Source organism: Calidris pugnax, unplaced genomic scaffold (assembly GCF_001431845.1).
Source record: "Calidris pugnax isolate Ruff unplaced genomic scaffold, ASM143184v1 scaffold148, whole genome shotgun sequence".
In the NCBI taxonomy this organism is placed as follows: Eukaryota; Metazoa; Chordata; class Aves; order Charadriiformes; family Scolopacidae; genus Calidris; species Calidris pugnax.
This window is the reverse complement of record NW_015090926.1, coordinates 312931-331868: the sequence shown is the minus strand read 5'-3', so window position 1 is coordinate 331868 and position 18938 is coordinate 312931. Positions and strand designations below refer to the sequence as shown.

Genomic DNA, 18938 nt, shown 5'->3' with positions numbered 1-18938 from the left:
GTGGGTTGCCCCAGTGTTCCCATCAGCCAGGCCCCTTGCCTTGCCTGCTCTATCCCCAACTTCCTTACTTTGTAGAGGAATTGCTCTGTCCCCCATAATTTCTAGCTGAAAGTTCTCCCTACCTGTTTCCCCAGCCTCCCAACAGATACTGTTACCCCATTTAGTCAGACACATCCTGCCGCCAGAGCATTTATCCCTTACTCTGGTGAAAAAACCCACTCTGTTTTGGACTCGTGTAAGCTCAAGGTCTCAAACATTGAGATGGAACTACTAAATTAAATAAGCCTTTGTCTTACTTCTTCACTCCTTTCACCAAATTATTCGGCTACTAAATACATGGAAATTCTAATAGATTGAAATTTTGTTGTGATATGTCTTATTCATAAAGTGTCTGGATGGCTGGTTGTATAGTTACACATTTTAGGACGGAGTTACCAGGGTGCTGGTGGTAAAGGAGGTGGTCACTACACAATTTTTAATACTTTATAGTGTATTTTAATAATTTCTAGAGGATGGACATCTTCTGTGGAAAACAGCTGCATCTAGTTCTGAAATTGCCTGGTGCAAGGAGGAAGGTAGTAGCAGTCAAACTGCAGAGTCCATATAACTGTAAAATATAAACATGAGGTATTTATTATATTTTTATATTACACCTGATACAGTAATGTGCTCCCTGTGTTTATAAAGAGTTAGTAACAACAATAATAAATACCATAGCTTGTCTACTGGTATAGTTGGCCCCTGTGGTGATGCCAATCACTGTGGAATCCAAGTGCAATATATCTTGTAGAATAAAACCAAATATAGTACCGCACCATGAAAGTAGCTTTTGGAAATCAATGAGCAGAGAAAATTTTGGCTCACATTTTAGCATGTTTTTAAGTTTTTTCAAATGACTAAAGTCTTGCAAGTGCTGCCAGAAGAAAGTTGAAGTAATTTACCTGCAAGTGATGACACCTTCAAATTTTGTGACACTTCTCTTAGATATTTTGGAAGATTTTCATAATAAGGTTTGAAATCGACTGTAGAATTAGACTTCTCCAAAGGGATTTTTTTGGCTGTCAGGTACATTCTGAAATTATTTAAAAGAAAAAAGCAAATTCTTGGCAAGTGTTAAATATGGGGTTTTCAAATTGTTATAGTGGTATAGACCTTTCTTTCAAATTGTCATTTGAAATATGTGAAGTATTTCCATTGGGCAGCGTTGCTGAACATAAAATGTAAAGGATTTATTCTGAACAAGGATTATGTTTGGCAAGCTTTAAGCTGTGAGGGACAGGAGTTCTCTCAAGGCTTTGACTGTCTTTTTCATTTGACTCAACTGTAGCAAAATTGTTTCAGTCTTATGGTTTCTTATTTTTGTGTGTTGCATTGTTCTCTGTCTTACCTTCTTACCTGTATGTGTAATACAAGCATTATGTATAATGTATATATATACACATATGTATATGTATACAAGTAATGGCAAAATAAACATTTTCTGGTGTCTAGAAAATAAGAATGTATCTGTAGTTTTCAGTTAACAGAAAATAAGAGGGTAGCTGAATATTGGAGGAAAAACAGTCATTTATGCGTAGAAAAGTATTCTGTGCTAGTAAATACACAAGGGGCTGCTTTGGCAACTCACAAAGTATTAGGTAAAATTATTTGTAATTCGTTGTCTTAGCAATAACAATTAAGGCCTGCGGTGCTTGCAAATGCCATAAAAATAGCTAGAGATTTACTATTTTTTCTTTTAGTGAATACAGGGAAGTTAATAATTGATAAGTGATGGTTGTTGTGGACTTCTGAAGCACTTAGAAAATAGTGGCCCACAGGCTGTGTCACCCTGTAGTAGGCACCTACGGGTGCACCTTGTGCTGCCAGAGCGGGCGAGCGCTCCCCGTTGAAGTGGCTTTCGTAGTGGGGTGCCAGAATTGGGAAACGGCAGAGGGCTGTGAACCCAGCTTACACCTCTTCAAAAACCATCCTCCAGAATCACCGGGGGGACCTGTGCGCTGTATGCCGTATCTATACAAACATATATATTAATCATCCATATGCATGTGTGCTTATTATTTTGCTATTTATATGAGTATATAATAAACATGTGTTGGTACTTACATTAAATAAATTGATACATTTATAAGAAATACCTATTTATATAACAAATCAGCTTTCAGTAAATACCAGCTCTCTGCTCCCTATGTTACTCTTGCCTCCTTTGGGCCAGTCTGTGTGAAGAGAACAGCTTCTCACTTCAGATTATTTCAGTAGCTGAAGGGGTAAAAACTCTTTGCTATGAACTTGCAGATTTGGCATTTGAGCCCAGCCGATGACTCTTGTGTCAGTAACGTGTGTGCACGTTGTGAGTCCATATTGCATTTCAAGTTAGATAAGCCCTGCTAAAAATTGCCTTATCATTGTAAGTTTATTTGGGTTACGTACTTATTGTAGCGGCGTGTTTTTGAGAGTGCTTGGGGGACATGGGAAACCACCTCATTCATAAATAGCATGTAGCATACAAAATATATTTGAATGGGAGGAAAAGGAGAGAGTGCCAAGGAGAGCAGAAGCTTGTCATGTCAGGGAATGAAACATCTCTGTGTTTGTGCTCTAGATGCATCAAAACCATTTAATGGGTTATTATCAACACAACCCCCCAAAAATTGCCCCAAACCCAGGAGTGTTCTTGTAAGAGTAGTATTATTCCCCCTCAGATGACTCAGTGGGTCAGAGCCTGGCTAATGAACAGTTCAGCTTTTCAGCTCTTGGTACGTTCAATACTACTTTCCTCATGCACATGTCATTTATTATTTAATTGAAAATTACTGTCACCTAATTACCGGAAATTTATGCCCTGAGTTACACTAGAGGCTTAGATCTAGGTTTTGTCAAACTCATCATTACACTTTATTCAAGATTCAAAGTACTATGAGGGGGGGATTCAGCAGATAATATATATTATAGTATTTTTTTAATATATATTTAATTTATTTAATTTTATATATACTTATATTAATATGTACGTTATATTATACTGTATTCAGCACATAGTACAGCAAGTCCTGGTCTTGACCGCATCCCCACTCTTGTATTGGGAAACAAAATTTCTTTAGTTGTTGTATGAGCATCAATAACAATATCAGTTCATACACAATGACAGAGATGGTGAGTTTTAAAATTACAGATCAGATTTAAAAGAGTAGTAATAATGTGTCTCCTAAAATATAGTTTTGCTTAGTGGGTTACTCATTTTCCATAACTGAACATATGATGTTAAGAAAAAGGCTACCCATCATTGGTTTCAATTTTCTCATGTTATTACTCTGTCTAATACTACTATGTTTTTTTATATATCTTATTCCTGTAGTTAAACTCTATATAGAGAGAAGTGTGTTTCTGCTATAAGTTAAAGAGAAATTTCCCTAAAGCAAGGTGAGGCAGACTATGCTATTGTAGGCTGCTCTGCTCGAGAACATTGCAGAGCTGCACAGAAACTGAATTTAATATACCAAGTATAGTTAAACAAATTAATTGAGAGGGATACAAGAGTGTTGTCTGCTAAGATAGTAGGCTCTGAGACTGAAAAATGAGGCTTGGCATAAAAATTAGTATTTGAGAATAATGATGCTTAGGACATAATCGTGCTTCTTTTCAACTCCAGACTTCAAGACAGTTCCATGGACAGGATTATTTGTGTCTTTCTGAAAATCTGAAGCATTTTAAACACATGATTTGATAATGTTGAATACTTCACACACTTCATTACTACTCAGTTACTCTGCTTTATTAAAAAGCTGTATTTAAAGGTCAGGTTTTCATGTTGATCTCACGATCCCTGTCAGTTGCAGGGACACCAGTTTAATTTTCATGTAGCTGGCTCTCCTGAAGGAACTGAAAGATGTCTGTACAGGTTGCCAGATCAGTCAAATTTATTTTGATAAAATATTAGATAGTGTCAGGCTATATTAATTTTATTTGCAGCGAAGTGATTATTCCTGCACTGTTAGTCCTTGAAATCTAGAAGGATTCTTACAGTGCAGATATCCTTCTGTTCACGCAGAAATTATTCGTGTTTGAATGCGAAGCTTGATTGAACCGTTCTGGCCGTTGTCTCCAGTAAATGCACGGCTCACGTGACAGCGCAGGGAAGACAGTTGTTTGCTCCAATTCTGTTACATTTCCGATAGTGATGTGAGCACAGCTGGTGGAAAATGGTGTTTCTGTGCCTCACAGCAAATCCTTTGTCTTGCAGGGCTATAATCCTCAGAGGACATGCTTCACTTTCATCTTGCAGTTTTTCAAAGACGCTCAGTCTCAGCTGTTAATTTTTGAGGCTAAGGGTTATGAAATAGAAAGTGCTCTTCAAGGGCTTTGTGAGGGCGCAGCGTTGATGTGCTCACAGTCTAGAGAGCTCTGAATGGTAAAGCATACTTCATTTCGGTATGTAATTTCATAAACTCTTACATTAACAGAGAGCACCTCAAAGCAAGCACGATGCAGGTTCCCATGATACGGAGAGGCAGAACGAAGGTCAAGGAGCAGCAGAAATCAGCGTGGCGACTAGCAGTACTGGTCAGGTAAATTGATTATTTTGTTTGTTGGGAGCATAATTAAATACATAAAATGTACAATGCTTATAGATTGCTATATACCTTACAGTGTTTGTGTGCCTGCTCATTTTAAAAAGATGTATGTTTTTCTTCTTTGCATACGTGGGAGGTTTCTTGTCTTTATTGGAAGGAAGTGTCTTAATAAGATGAAGAATAAATATTCAATAATGCAAGGAGAATTTTTCTTTTGTTTAAATGATTAATGAGCCTACTGCTATGAAAGAGATAACAAGAATGACTACAGAAAATATGCTGTATTGTAAATGAACTGTAATATGAGAAGTATGATTTAATCATGGAAAAATGGTCAAATTTTCACTTTAGAAATTATCACTGAAATATTAGTGATTTTAGAAAAGAGAAGGATCAAATGGAAAGTTTATCATTAATGATTCTTTAACACTGTTTTAGGTAAAGCTTTGAAACAGTAGTATCAATAAGGAAATCTGGAAGTGGGCTGAAGGGTTATTTAAATGCTTCTAAATAGTCTTTCATTGCTGTTCCTTTTATTAGTGAAATATTTTCAAGGATACATTAAATTCTTTAGTTGTCTTTTAAAACAAATATTTATCACAATATATGGCTTCTCTCTGTGGCTAAAAGTGCTTTGATTTATTTACCATGTGCTAGTAATCATTCCCTTCATGATTTGCAACTGTGGCTGGGACATTCCCACTAGTAATTTGGGTTCTTAAAGTTTCACACTACAAATTTAATAGTTGAATTCATATGCAAAATATTTTTGCTACTCCAGGGAAGTTGAATTATTTAAATACTTCTGAAAGTGTCTTGTACAAGAAGATTTATCAGGAAGAATTGTGGTTTGGCTAGAATATTTCGCTTGATTAAATGTTAAGCACAGCCCATAATTTTGCTCTTGAAATATATTTGATAACCATTTGAAATTAAGTTCTATCAGCCATATCTGAGCAATTGCTTGAGGCTCTGACTCTAATTCTTATGACAGCTTTATTGTTTGGGAAGAAAATAGTTCGGTGCTGCTTTGGGGCTGAAAGCATAATGTATTTAAATAATTGATGCATTGGGGCTGTATCATCCATCTTCAGTGTATGAATCAGGAGTTTTTCTGGACAACGTGTTTTACAGGGAAGGAAGGAAGGAAGAAAGAAGGGATTGTCATGTCTTAGAGGCAGACTTAGGCAAGCGGAATATTCATTCATACTTCATTTGAGGTGTTACGTTGAGGATTTGTGCAATTTTTAACTTTGCCTCATAAAAATTTATAAAACATGCATATTCCTTCTTCTTGGAGGTGGATAGTGCCAGGGCACTGAGTCTGTGCTAAAAGAGACATCTGGGGATTATTTACTTTCAGTGCAAGTCCAGACAGAAAAGGTTTAATGGATTGGGCACAACATGTATTTCTGATAAACCAGCTCAATATACTTTGGGTAATCACTATTCTGTGGAGTGCAAAAAAAAAAGTTTGACCAAATAATTTGCTTCTATTTGGGTTTGTAGTCATATAATCAGTGTTAATTGGAACACTGCCAATTGAGTCCAGGGTTTTACAGGATTCAGTTATGTCCTTTCCTGCACCAGCTTTCAGCTGTCTTCTCTTTTACATTGCACTCACTATCCTGCTGCTGAATTACAATCTTTTTCATATCGCAGTTTTGCAAGTTTTATAAAATAATTCAGTGAGATTGTCTATTTTGTTAACAAAATGAGCTACAAAATAGGGAAAAATACAGAATTGACAGAGTTAAATAGCAAGCATAGTAACACAATGCGTGAAAGCCAGTAAAGCATAAAAAGAGAAAAGAGATGAAGTAGACAGGAGAGGATTTTGAAAGAGAAGGTCCTACACAAGAAAGGGCTACGTAGCATCTCCTTGTCATTTCCCATTTTCTGAGATGAATGGCTACACACCTTACACTTGTTCTTTCATGTCAGTGTTTAGGAGCCAGTAAGAAATGTAGTTACACTTCATCTAGGCATCCTGATGTCTTCCAAGAAGCAAGGCAACACAATGGCTCTGAAGGACATAGTTATCTGAATCAAAATTGGTACAGTTTGGGGGCAATGATAGGGAAATTATGCGATTTCCGTCTACACTATGGTGAATTTTTAATAGGTAGTGCTCCGAACTTCTTTTTTTACCTTCTTGGATAAAACAATCATGCTGAACTTAATGATGGAGAATTCTGGCATGTACATTATGCTGAAGCTGTAATCCTCTGAATGTAGTTTGAGGTCGAGATGACATGAAGGGATTGCTCGGTGTAAAAATCTGGCAATTCATTCCCATATTCCTAGCACTGCAGATTATTTAAGTGAATAATTGAGAAAATCCAATGTAATTGTCATTATAAGATTTAAGATTTTGATTTTTTCCTGTAGTCAACAGAGAAAATAAAGACTTGTTTACATAGGAAATACATATTGGAAAAAATCGTGTGACTTAAATCATTCTGGTTATATTCTTTCAGCCTAATTCTTATTCTGGAGCATGTATTAAATGTTCTGGATTCAAATTGGAGAGTGAAATGAGTATAAAAATGTGTTGTCTAAATATACTAGTATAACTAGCATTTTTTTCTCTCTAGACAAACGGCATGAAGTTATTCCTACCTCTCACTTACAGTCACTTTCAGCTTCATTTAACATTTAACATTTAAAATGTTAAACTGTGAAATATTCAGAGAGCAATATTGTTCTTCTTTCTTTATGGTGCACGTAGAAAAGACATAGACATTATCTCAGTGTCTTTCATACAATTTTCTTCAGTGTGTTATATATTTTTATTGAAAAAAATGATATTAATAGCTTAATTTGCAATACGACATTTTCAAGCTAATAATTTCATGAACAGATTTTAGCTTTTGTAGAGGAACAGCAAAAGACTGATGTAGAACAGTGTTCTGATACTACAAGTGTTTACTTGTCAAATGTATTTTTAAGTTCCCCAAAGTGAATGGGAAGGGAGGGACATAGTAAGGGAAACTTCACAGATAGGAAGCAGAGAAAAAAGAAAGAAAAACAACAACAAAGAAAAAGAACAACAACAAAGGAGGAAAAAAAAAGACAGAGTGAGTGGATAAAAGATGGTAAAAAAATGCAAAATGTAAATACATAAAATGGATTAAAAGAGGACAAAGAACTGAGTCTTGCTGCTGCATGTAGAAGCGTGCTATTTACAATAATTTCTAGGAAAATTACAGCAAATAGTGTCAGCATTATTTTATAGCTTTTCATTGAAAAAAAATGAAATGGGTATATCAACTCATAATTTGCTTTTAATATGGACAAATTCAAGTAGGGTTACTCCGTGTCCAGACGAATCTGCTTTTACTTGTCAGTTCTTGCATTTGTGGTTGTGTTCTGAAGAAGTACTTACTCCAACACACTACATCATCTGAGAAAAAAATTGAGGCTGTTCTTTTCTCTCTGTAAAAATTACAATTCGGTTTGTTGCAAAGTCCACTTCTCATCCTTCTTGGTGAAAATAGCAATTATAAAATAATTCCATTGAAAATACAACCCTACTGGGACTTAATTTTAGGAAAAGTGGTTAATAAAACCCAGCTTAACAGTGACCTCTCAAGTTGTGTCAGGGCAGGGAGGACCTAACTTAACAAAAATAAGTTGGCAGTTCATTACTGTCAATACGATTTTGTGATCCAGTGCTGAAACTGAATGAGGCAATAGTTGTGTTTTCACTCAGACTTTGTTTTATACTGAATTGTTGTTTAAATTTGTAGGGTTCTGCTGCTCGAATGGACCATGAGACAGCCAGTGTTATGAGCTCTAGTAGTAACTATTCTGTTCCTCGCAGACTGACAAGTCATCTGGGTACCAAGGTAACCGAAGATTACAAACCACAGGTCGCTAATGCTACATTTTTACTAATACAATAACCTCATTGTTTCTGCCAATAGTACTAATATTAGCTGAACAATCTATCCACACATAGTAATTTTATGGAGTTAAAAATTCTGGAATATTTTTTTCAAGTTTCAAAATATATGGACAGATATCCTATTTTTACTTGTTGATCAGTTAAGAGTTGTTACAGTAAAGAAACGACGATTGCTAGAAATTATTAGAATATATAAAAATCTTGTGGTGTTGATTTATAATCCATGATGAAAACTAACCCTTTTAAGAGCAGTTCTTTGAATACTTTTCCAGAGTAAAATCCACAGAACAGATGCAATTGCTTAGAAATGAAATGGATGAAAAAATGATGTTAGCCCTGTCACCTAAGGGTGATAAATGTCCGTTCACAAAAGACTGTGCTCAAAGTATATGTGCAGCGTGGAAAGAGAGGGGAAGAAAAGGGCAAATCTGTAACACAAAAGTTGAGCTCGTGAACCACTGGAGTTTATACTGCCTGTGGAATCAGCAGCAGTATAGATCCTGTCGGTGGTGTGCTGAGCACCGTCTTCTGGGAAGCAGGGCCAATTAGCTTGACATAGTATTAATTACTTTAGGCCTTAAAACAGGGCTATAATCCGGTAATTTCAGTCCCTCGCTGTATACATGCACCAAAGCCCGCCTGTCTGCCTGAGTTTTCATTTCAAATTGTAGAATTCCCAAAAGCTGCAAACAGTGGGAGAGCCCTGAAGGCAGGGAAAGGGACTGGGCGTGGAAGGACACAGGCAAAGAAAAAGGTTGAATTGAGTGTGCTGTTGGTTAGGAAGAGCTCAATGCCTGAGAAGAATCGTATAATCGTAGAATGATTACAGTTGGAACGGACCTTAAAGAGTTCCACCCCCCCTGCCATGGGCAGGGACACCTCCCACTAGAGCAGGTTGCTCAAAGCCCCATCCAGCCTGGCCTTGAACACTTCCAGGGATGGGGCAGCCACAACTTCCCTGGGCAACCTGTTCCAGTGCCTCACCACCCTCACAGCAAAGAATTTCTTTCTGATATCTATTCTAAATCCGCCCTTTTTCAGTTGAAGCCATTATCCATTGTGCTATCAGAAGGAAAGTAGTAAAGATTATAAGTAGAGGAATGCATTTACAGATGCAGCAAGAGATATGTTTGTGAGCAATGTGTGTATATGGAGAGAGGCAGACAGACAAATATTTCTTATTATGTTTTTCGATACTATATCTGCCACAACCTGGAGGCCGGATTTTGGTGGCTTCTTCAGCATTATTCTCTGACAAAAACGTCACCTTCCAAATCCAAATCAGACTGGATTAAAGCTGCCACTTGAAATATCTGTCAAGAGGCATGCATAAGGCAGATGAAATTCACTCTCCTTTAAGAATCCAAGTGGTTTGTTTTAATACTGTATTTGATTTTTCACAGACCAAGAAGACAGGATCTCCAAACTGGGATGCTAGGCTGTCATAAATTGGCTCCAAGACTATTTCAGTGGATTTTGCATGTGATCATACAGTTTCACAGATTCTAAGATTTCTATTGCTTCAGCAATCCTACAGGATTGAGAGAAGTAGATGTTAACAGACCTGCAATTTTTTTGTAACTGCGTATTTCTACTCATCTTCAGGCACATTTGAATTGTCTCTGAAGGAACCAAATAAAATCATTCATTGGTCTGGTAGCAGCTGCAAATATCTAGTTATTAGTAGTTTGTCTAACAGTCCAAAGTCTCATTTCTTCCCTAATTGGTATGTTCTAAAGAAACACACATGCTGCTACTTTGCAATTCCCTTCAATTTTTTTTTATGTTGTGCTTTGATTTTGAATTTTCCTGTTTATCTTGGCTTTAGGAGTTTGGAGTTTCTATGTAGTCTCTAAAATCGTCCTCTACATACTGTTATTCTATTAAAAGTTCACTAGAAGAACCAAATGCATTTCATGATCTAAAGCTATGATTGAAGAAAACAGAATGGGAAAGACAAACCAAATAGTGCATGACCATTATATTACCCGTCAGCCACGGCAATCCCTCAAAAATTGCTATTTTATAATGAGAAATTTAGCTACTAGTTAAATGTGTATTGCTGGGTTTTCATGGCTTCATGTATTTTGTCAAATGCTCAGTATTTTATATATGTTAAATGAGCATTTCTTTCTTTTGCTGGTTTTATCCCTATAAACTTGAAAAAGCATTAATTTAACTCTTGAGTTTTGCATTTGATGTGAATAATTTGGTCCGTATGCAAGTCAGTCATCATGACAAAAAGTAGTTAATTTAAAACAATTTTAAAGGACAACCTTCAAATATATGGATGTCAGATTCTTTCAGCACAATGTAAACTAAAATTTCCTGTGATCATTCTTATCCTTTTTCTAGAATAATTGTATTTAGTACCACACAAACAAACACTGAAGAGCGTCTTTGCATGAAAGTGTGGTTCATGCAGAACTTTGTTTTTGTGAGACAGAATTAATTTAAAGTATATTTTTGGTTTCTCAATCTGAAACACTTTCATTAGTATGTTTATTTAATCTTCTTGTACAATGGAAATTTAGAAGTCTTTGCCATTGATCTTGTAGATTAACACAGTTACACACAGCTGCCACCCACTTCTTCTAGCCATTTAACTACTACGTGAGATTTATTAAGTTTATGAATGCTGAATTAGTAATAGTACTTAATTTTTCTAAACAGCACAGGTGTTTTTTCTCCATTAAATATGGGGGGTTTTGTTCATGCATATCATTCAGATTTCGTTATAATTGAGTTTAACGTGTATTCTTTAAATGTAACTGTGTTTTTAAAATCATTTGACCTGCAGGTGGAAATGGTGTATTCATTGTTATCAATGCTTGGTACTCATGATAAAGATGACATGTCAAGAACGTTGCTAGCCATGTCTAGCTCCCAGGACAGCTGCATAGCCATGCGTCAGTCTGGGTGCCTCCCTCTCCTCATCCAGCTTTTACATGGCAACGATAAAGACTCTGTCTTGTTAGGAAACTCTCGTGGTAGTAAGGAGGCCCGTGCCAGAGCCAGCGCGGCGCTGCATAACATCATCCACTCCCAGCCTGACGATAAGCGGGGCAGACGGGAAATCCGCGTGCTCCATCTCTTGGAGCAGATCCGTGCCTACTGCGAGACCTGCTGGGAGTGGCAGGAGGCCCATGAGCAAGGCATGGACCAAGACAAAAACCCAAGTAGGTTCTGCAAGCGGTACAAAAACCTTTCGAGGATATATTGAAAACAGTCAATTTACAGAAAGTACAACTTTGATCTCACTTCTTGTTGAATGTGTGTGCGTTTCCTTTTATATATATGTGTGAGTGTATGTGTATATTTCTTCTTTTTTAAGAAAAGTTTTAAGTTAAGGTAGCGTTAGGAAATAGTATCTATTACAAATACGATGCCCTATTTATAAACCTGTTACTTAGATCATCGACCTCGGTGTGCTTTCCAGATAGTAATTCTAGTGGTTTATATTTATAACCTGTAAATTAATACCGAATATTTACTCATTCTGTTTTACGTTTTAATGGATAATGGAACATACCTGCATAAATCATCCCACATTGCTTTTCATGCAGATGTATTCAGGAGATAGCACGTTTTGTCTGGAGAGGGACAGAGAGCACAAATTAAATACTCTCAATCTAATTTAAAAAAAATCTCTCAATCAAATTAAAATCTCTCAATATAATATCAACTGTTACTTATAACGTTGTATCTAAGAAATACTCCAGTATTAAAATACGAAAGAAGTAACAGTGTGAGTGAACAGCAGTTTTCCCAGGGTTAGTAAAAAGATTTAGCCTTCTGGATTGCTGAGCTGCTTTTCTGCACTGAAACACAGGCTGTGGGTGTCTATGACAGAGGAACTACTGAAATCCGTGGGCTGTGGTGTTGGGGTCCACCACAAGAACCGCTCAGCGGGAGCAGGGCTCTGAACAAGGTGTACCAATACCATTTGTGCAGCAGCCAGAATCTGGCTCACAAAAATACGAGCTTAAACACTTCTCGTTTTTGAAACAAAGGATTTAATTAACCATTCATAAGGACATAACACCCAAAGAAACACATTAGGTAGTTTATTATTTAACGCCAGAATATTTAAGCCTATTGATTTGTTTCATTAAGATTAAAGATTAAGATTTAAAAGTAATAATGTTTTTGTACTGGGAGTCATGTTCCTTCTTAATACACACATTCAGGAGTCTCCCCAATTTCTTTTTCGGCATCAAATATACACACATTTAGTGTGTGTATACACATTTAGAGTATGCACACACCTGGTATGCACATTTGTTAGTAACCTTCTTAACTAATTGTCTGTTGGTCGATTACTGGGAAGATACTAAACCTGAACAAAACTACTGTTGATTTATTTTAAGATTAAATTAGCTAGATCTAGAAAACTAGATCTAGAGAAAAATCAGCTAGGAAATACTAATTGCTCCTTATTTCTGGATCAGTGCCTGCTCCAGTGGATCATCAGATCTGTCCCGCAGTGTGTGTTTTGATGAAACTTTCATTTGATGAAGAACACAGGCATGCCATGAATGAGCTTGGTAAGACCACATGTATTTCTCTGACTTCCTTTGAGAAGCTTGCTGGAAACGCTGATGCTCCTTGTGTATTCCACTGGATGTGTGGCTTTTTTTACCACGAGTTTAAACAGATCATCCATTCTTTTGTGTCAGCCCTCTAAGTGATGAATGTGGTTTAAATTAACCAGACCATTTCCCAGTGGATAAATTATTATGTCAATTGCTCTTTTTTCTGACATGAATTGTGAATTTTGGAAGAGTAGTATTATTGTGGAAAAATTTGCAATTTTAGAAGTATTGGACTTACAATGGAGACTACTTTCCAAGATGGGAGTTTTTTTGTTGGTGTTCTGGTTTTTTCTCTTTTTGTCCTGACTTTTTTTCCTGTTTAACAGCCTGAATTTTTTAGTCCATGCTCAGTAAATTCTGTGCATACAATTTTCCTTAATTAGCCACTTTTCATTATCAAAGAAAATATTCTGCATATTTTTCTCAGAAAATAACATTCAGTGATAATAATTAAATCAGTAATTTTCAGATTTACTAAATAGTCTTTTATGTAACTGGTGCGAGTTCATCAGTCAAACATGATTTTGGCTGGGTGGAATTAAAAGGTGAGTGTGCTTCTTACTTCCTCGTAATTCCTCCATTTTCCCCTGAAGTCTCAACATCATGCTGTCATACCTTTCAGCTGCTACTAAGCACAGGATTCAAGAACCAGAGTCAGTATTTAACAATTTATTTACCTTTCTGAGCCTTCTGTTTTTCAGATGTTTGAGATTTGTTCTGTACATACAAATGTAGTGTTCTTCTTGGTATATACGTACTGTACTTGTGATATTACAGGACAGATATTACGTATTTTCTTATTTGTTTTTAAAGGCGGTTTGCAGGCCATTGCTGAACTGTTGCAAGTGGATTGTGAAATGTATGGACTTACAAATGATCACTATAGTGTTACATTAAGGAGGTATGCAGGGATGGCTCTGACAAACTTGACTTTTGGAGATGTGGCAAACAAGGTGAGAGTGCAATTTTAAACGCACAATAATTTTAGTTCACAGCTTTGTTTGAATTGTAGATCTTGAGACAGGTGGTAAATCTCCAGGACATGATATTGAGGTCAAGACAGGAGTTCAAAATACCTCTGTCATTCCATCCTGTTCCTGACAGAGAGCACCAGAAACTGTGTGTTGTATGATGCAAGTATAATACCAACTCTCGTAGTAAATTAAAGCACTTTTAATTTGTCACTGAAAGTAAGGATTTCATCTACTGGCTTAATTTTTTGTGAGCATTAGATTAGCATAGCACATAATGATTATGGACCAATGTTTATGGATAGTCAGATTTTTCTGAGGATGTTGAACTAAAACTGCTAATTGAGTCAAATTTTGTGAAGTTGCCAGTTATTTAATGATACTATTACTGTCTCATGAAATTTGGCAAGCCTTTTCAGACTGGAGTTTGCTTTGAAATATTTGGAGAATATCTGGCTCATAATGGACACTACTTCAAATTATTATAGGAGAAAAAAAGTTCTCTGATTTGTGATACAGGCCTTGCTTTCAAAGGATAAAAGTTTAAATAATTTCATGCCCCAGAATTTGCCGAGATAAGGACCTTAAAATAACTTCATACTGAGAAGACTTTTATCTTTCTACTCTAGAGGGATGTTTCAAGAGTGAATGGAAATAGCAGGGTTCATATAAGTCACTTTTTGTACAAAGCTTTAGACAACAGTAAACCATAAATCCTTGCTGCATATTAATTGCTTTACAAAATAGTGGTTCCTTACATCATCCAGATAGTAACTGCTACAGGGCTGCGGTTACTGGGTTTATAGCATAAACTAAACCACTCAGAGATGTAAGTGTACATTCCGCCCAGCTGACCTGTAGAACAGTTCTAATACATACTTTGTTTTTGAATAATTTTGATTATGCTTTATTACAACCAATTTCCAATGTAAGCCCTACAGTTTTTCAGTTCCTATTGTATTAATGAAAAGTTGTTCTTCAGATGTCAGAAATGTTGTTATATTTGTATCAGTTTTAAATATTCAGATTATTTTTCATACTATGTTTATTTGAAACAAAAAAATGAGGTTGTGACACTTCATAGTTCACAGGTGATTTTTATCTGATGCATAGTAAAGAAGGCTTCTGAGATAGTAAATTTCCAGATCCAGTCCTAGAACTGTTGTAAAAACCGCAAAATTTAGCACAATTTTATTGCTTATGTATTGTCCAGAATAGAAACTGATAGGTGTGCTTAACAATTTAGTAGTTGTAGACCAAATATTTGTTGTTAGCAACATATTTTACTGTGGTAACTTCATAACTTCAGATATGATCAGCTTAAAATAGCAAAACATTGTGCAGAAGCAAACCACCTAACCTCTCATTTAATCTTTTTTCTTCTGATTCCTAACAGGCTACACTGTGTTCTATGAAGGGCTGCATGAGAGCTCTTGTAGCCCAACTGAAATCTGAAAGTGAAGATTTACAGCAGGTAACGTCCTTTTGAGATGAAATGTTTCTTTAGCTTGGACACTTCCATCACTTTGCATCCCATGAATTTCATTGTATCTTATTAAAATACTGTATTTCTGCTCTCCTTTCCTAATACTTACCTTCCTTCTACTCATTTGATCTCGCCACTGGTTACTTTTATACTTGAATTTTATCATCTTCATGAAGTTTCCAGTGTGCTGTCCACAGCCAGCCCTCTCTTATTTAATTAGGCTTTCTCTTTGAAATACGTTTCATTCATCCCGGCCTGATTTGAAGCAGAGAGGAGGGGAGAGGGTTGTTCTTATGTTGTTTTGTCTGCCTTAACTTTGGTGCAACGTTCGTTGATGTACTTATTCCACAAATTATGCCATACAACTTCCTTCTTGTAAAAATGCCTGTCAGTGGGTCATATTCTGTTTGTTGTTTGTTTTTTTTTTCCACAAATGCACATATAACACATGGGGTATAAAACTCACTTTTATAACCCTAATTGGTTAGTGGAAGTTCAGTTTTAAAGATAAGTTTGAGTGCTCTTAGATTCTCTAATTTAGTTTACTAGTGATGGTGCTAATGGACTGGGGTTACCCGGAGGGTTAATACAGTATTGTGGCTCATCCTACAGTTGCAGCCAGTAAATAATAGAGGAGGGGTAGTAGACGAAGGTGTATTTCAAAAGAGAATCTGCATTTGACAAGTCAGACATAACTACTCTTGATACCAGCACCTCTCAAAGAAGCTTTCTAAATATAAGCAAAGTGTTTGGTGTGGCACCTGAGTGTCTCTTCCAGTGGCTCTTTCTGTGTAAAGAAAACAGCCTGCAAATGAAATCTTTAGGAAGTGCTTAGGGTGATCCTCACAGTTGAGAGCACAGAACTATTCTTCACTGCTATGAAACTTGTTTAAAATTATGAAATATTAATTTGTAATCCATTTTAATTTGTATATACTGTTAACAAACTAAAATTGCAATTGAGATTATCGGGTAAATTGTCTGATCTCATATTAGGGCAGATATTAAGGATATTTAGTACTCTTGAAAAGGAAGTCACAGATACACAGGCCCTCTGAGCTGTGGCATGTCTCTCGCCATTGGCACATAGAACCCCCATACACACGCGTGCACAGACAGCAGGAAGGCTCTGACTTAGGAAAAGTTAAAAATGAGATTTAATAAGAACATGGGGCAGACGGTGCTCACCAGGCAAAGGGCATGGCCACACAAGCAAAGCAGCCAGCCAACCGTTTAGATGCAACTGTGCCTTTCTTTTGCATACATTGTCCTATGCTTGTACCTCCCCAAATTGCCTAGATCCATCCTTTTTTTTCCTGCTTATGGAACCTTGGGGTTTATGGAACCCTTAGTTGGGGTTTCTGCCTGCTTTGGGTCCCCGGTGCTCCTCTGGGCGTGCTGAGCTGGGCCTGTGATGGGCTGATGGCTCCTGCGGTGGGCCTGGGAGCAGCCACGGCAGGGTATTACTGGGCTCTTCCATCTGACACTGCCTCCCTGAGCTCCGCTGTGGGCGTGAGCTGGGGAGCATTCATCACCTCATCTGACAGCCTGATGCACTTCTGCCTCACCGAGAACACCTGTAGGTAAAAGATTTCTATCAAATATGTTTCACGAGGGATATACATGCCTACTGCAGCCTGTAAATGGATGGAGTTTGGTATGTAATGACCGTGCACTCGAGTGGCTGTCTGTCTCCATCTCACTGCTGCCAAGGGCAAGGACATAGGCTGAATGGCTGCTCATCTTCTGTAGGTAGCTGTTCTGATTGTAAAAGGCACAGTGTATTTTTAAAAGGCTTCAAAGGGCTGTATAAAAATTAATCCAAGTAATCATACTATCTGAGAGACAGGCAAGTGTTTACTGTTCTATTTTACAAGCAGAAGAACTGAGAAAAAGATGATGTCTATCTCTCACGAGATTACATAAGCCTAGTGCAGACATCAGAGTAGGGCACAAATCTGAATTTTTGGATCCGTTTTTCAACCAGTGTGGAAAGCAGGGAACCTGATTCCAAATACTCATTTTAGGTGTGCAGACACAAAAGCCAGTACCTTTGATCAAACTTCACACTGAAATGTTAGAACAGTCCAGCAGGCAACACAACAAAAAGGAGATTTCAGCAAATTTTAGTGCAGAAGCTGAACAGGACCACTGTTAATGAATACATAGTATGCCAGAAATACAGGAGAAGAGTCTGGTAACCTGCTGAAGAAGTAGCTGTATAGAGAGAGATTACTTTTCTTTCATGTATTGCAGGTCATTGCGAGTGTGTTGAGGAACTTGTCATGGCGGGCGGATGTAAACAGCAAAAAGACTCTAAGAGAAGTTGGAAGTGTGAAAGCATTGATGGAATGTGCTTTAGAAGTTAAGAAGGTATTCTGTATAAATGATTGTGATAAACTTTGGAGAAGTTGCATTTATTTTACAGAAAACACAAATATTGTTGTCCTTTTTTTGATAAAGGTAGTTGGTCAAATATTTGGGGTGGTTTAGGTATCTTGCCTTGAAGAGGAGAGTTGAGTTGAATTAATGTAGCAGCAGACCACAACGTAGCAATGAGGTCTCAAAACTCTTAGTATTTCTGTGATTTTATTTATGAGGGTTGACATCTTTTCCTCTTCAGTTTCATGAGCTGTGCCGTTGAAATAGCCTTTTTTTTATAGTTTTGCAATTTAATAAAACCTCTTCTGAGTTAGTGAATGGATATGTACCACTTCTGTAATTTTCTAGATAGATTTTTGGTATCCAATTATACTCCATCCCAGAGTTTCCTGCCAGATAGTCTTCAAGCCATTTTTGCCATTATGGCAGCTAACAAGTATTGTGGCACATATTTCTGAAAACTTTGGGACAAGCAACACGAAATCCACAGCTGAAGGAAGGAGAGAAGCAAACAGAAGTATTTATGTGGGCACTGCTGCTTGCATCTGGCTTACCAGATTGGAAAATACATAACTCCTAATGTGTATTTCTGACAGCTTGTGATCAGTGGTTGAAAACTTCTCTAATTCTGTCATTTTGTTACTTTCCTAGGAATCCACCCTAAAAAGTGTTCTGAGTGCCTTATGGAACTTGTCAGCACACTGTACTGAGAACAAAGCTGATATATGTGCTGTTGATGGTGCTCTTGCATTTCTAGTCGGCACACTGACGTACCGGAGCCAAACAAACACTTTAGCCATCATAGAGAGTGGAGGAGGAATATTAAGAAATGTTTCTAGCTTAATTGCTACTAACGAGGACCATAGGTGCGTATGCTTTTTCTGAGAACCTTAGCAGTTCCACATGTATATTTAGAGGACCGTTTCTATGGCTGCATGTGTTTAGTAGTTAAGTACAGTGAATTTGTAAGGCAAGTGTTTCAGTTACATAACAGGACTATGCGAAGAGATTAATACCTGCTGCTTG

The 18938-nt window shown here is 37.0% G+C and overlaps 1 protein-coding gene across 5 annotated transcripts in view; it reads left to right on the top strand.

Annotated features, from left to right (window-relative positions):
* Positions 1-18938, top strand: part of APC (adenomatous polyposis coli) — a 100833-nt gene that overhangs the window by 69151 nt on the left and 12744 nt on the right. For 4 of the 5 annotated variants that reach the window (XM_014951464.1, XM_014951463.1, XM_014951467.1 and 1 more), the window contains exons 8-15: positions 4458-4562; positions 8321-8443; positions 11279-11657; positions 12930-13025; positions 13887-14026; positions 15441-15518; positions 17787-17903; positions 18564-18778. In XM_014951464.1, coding sequence (XP_014806950.1) covers positions 4458-4562; positions 8321-8443; positions 11279-11657; positions 12930-13025; positions 13887-14026; positions 15441-15518; positions 17787-17903; positions 18564-18778 — 1253 coding nt within the window. The remainder of the gene's footprint in view (positions 1-4457; positions 4563-8320; positions 8444-11278; positions 11658-12929; positions 13026-13886; positions 14027-15440; positions 15519-17786; positions 17904-18563; positions 18779-18938) is intronic. The other variant, XM_014951465.1, reaches the window with a different exon arrangement.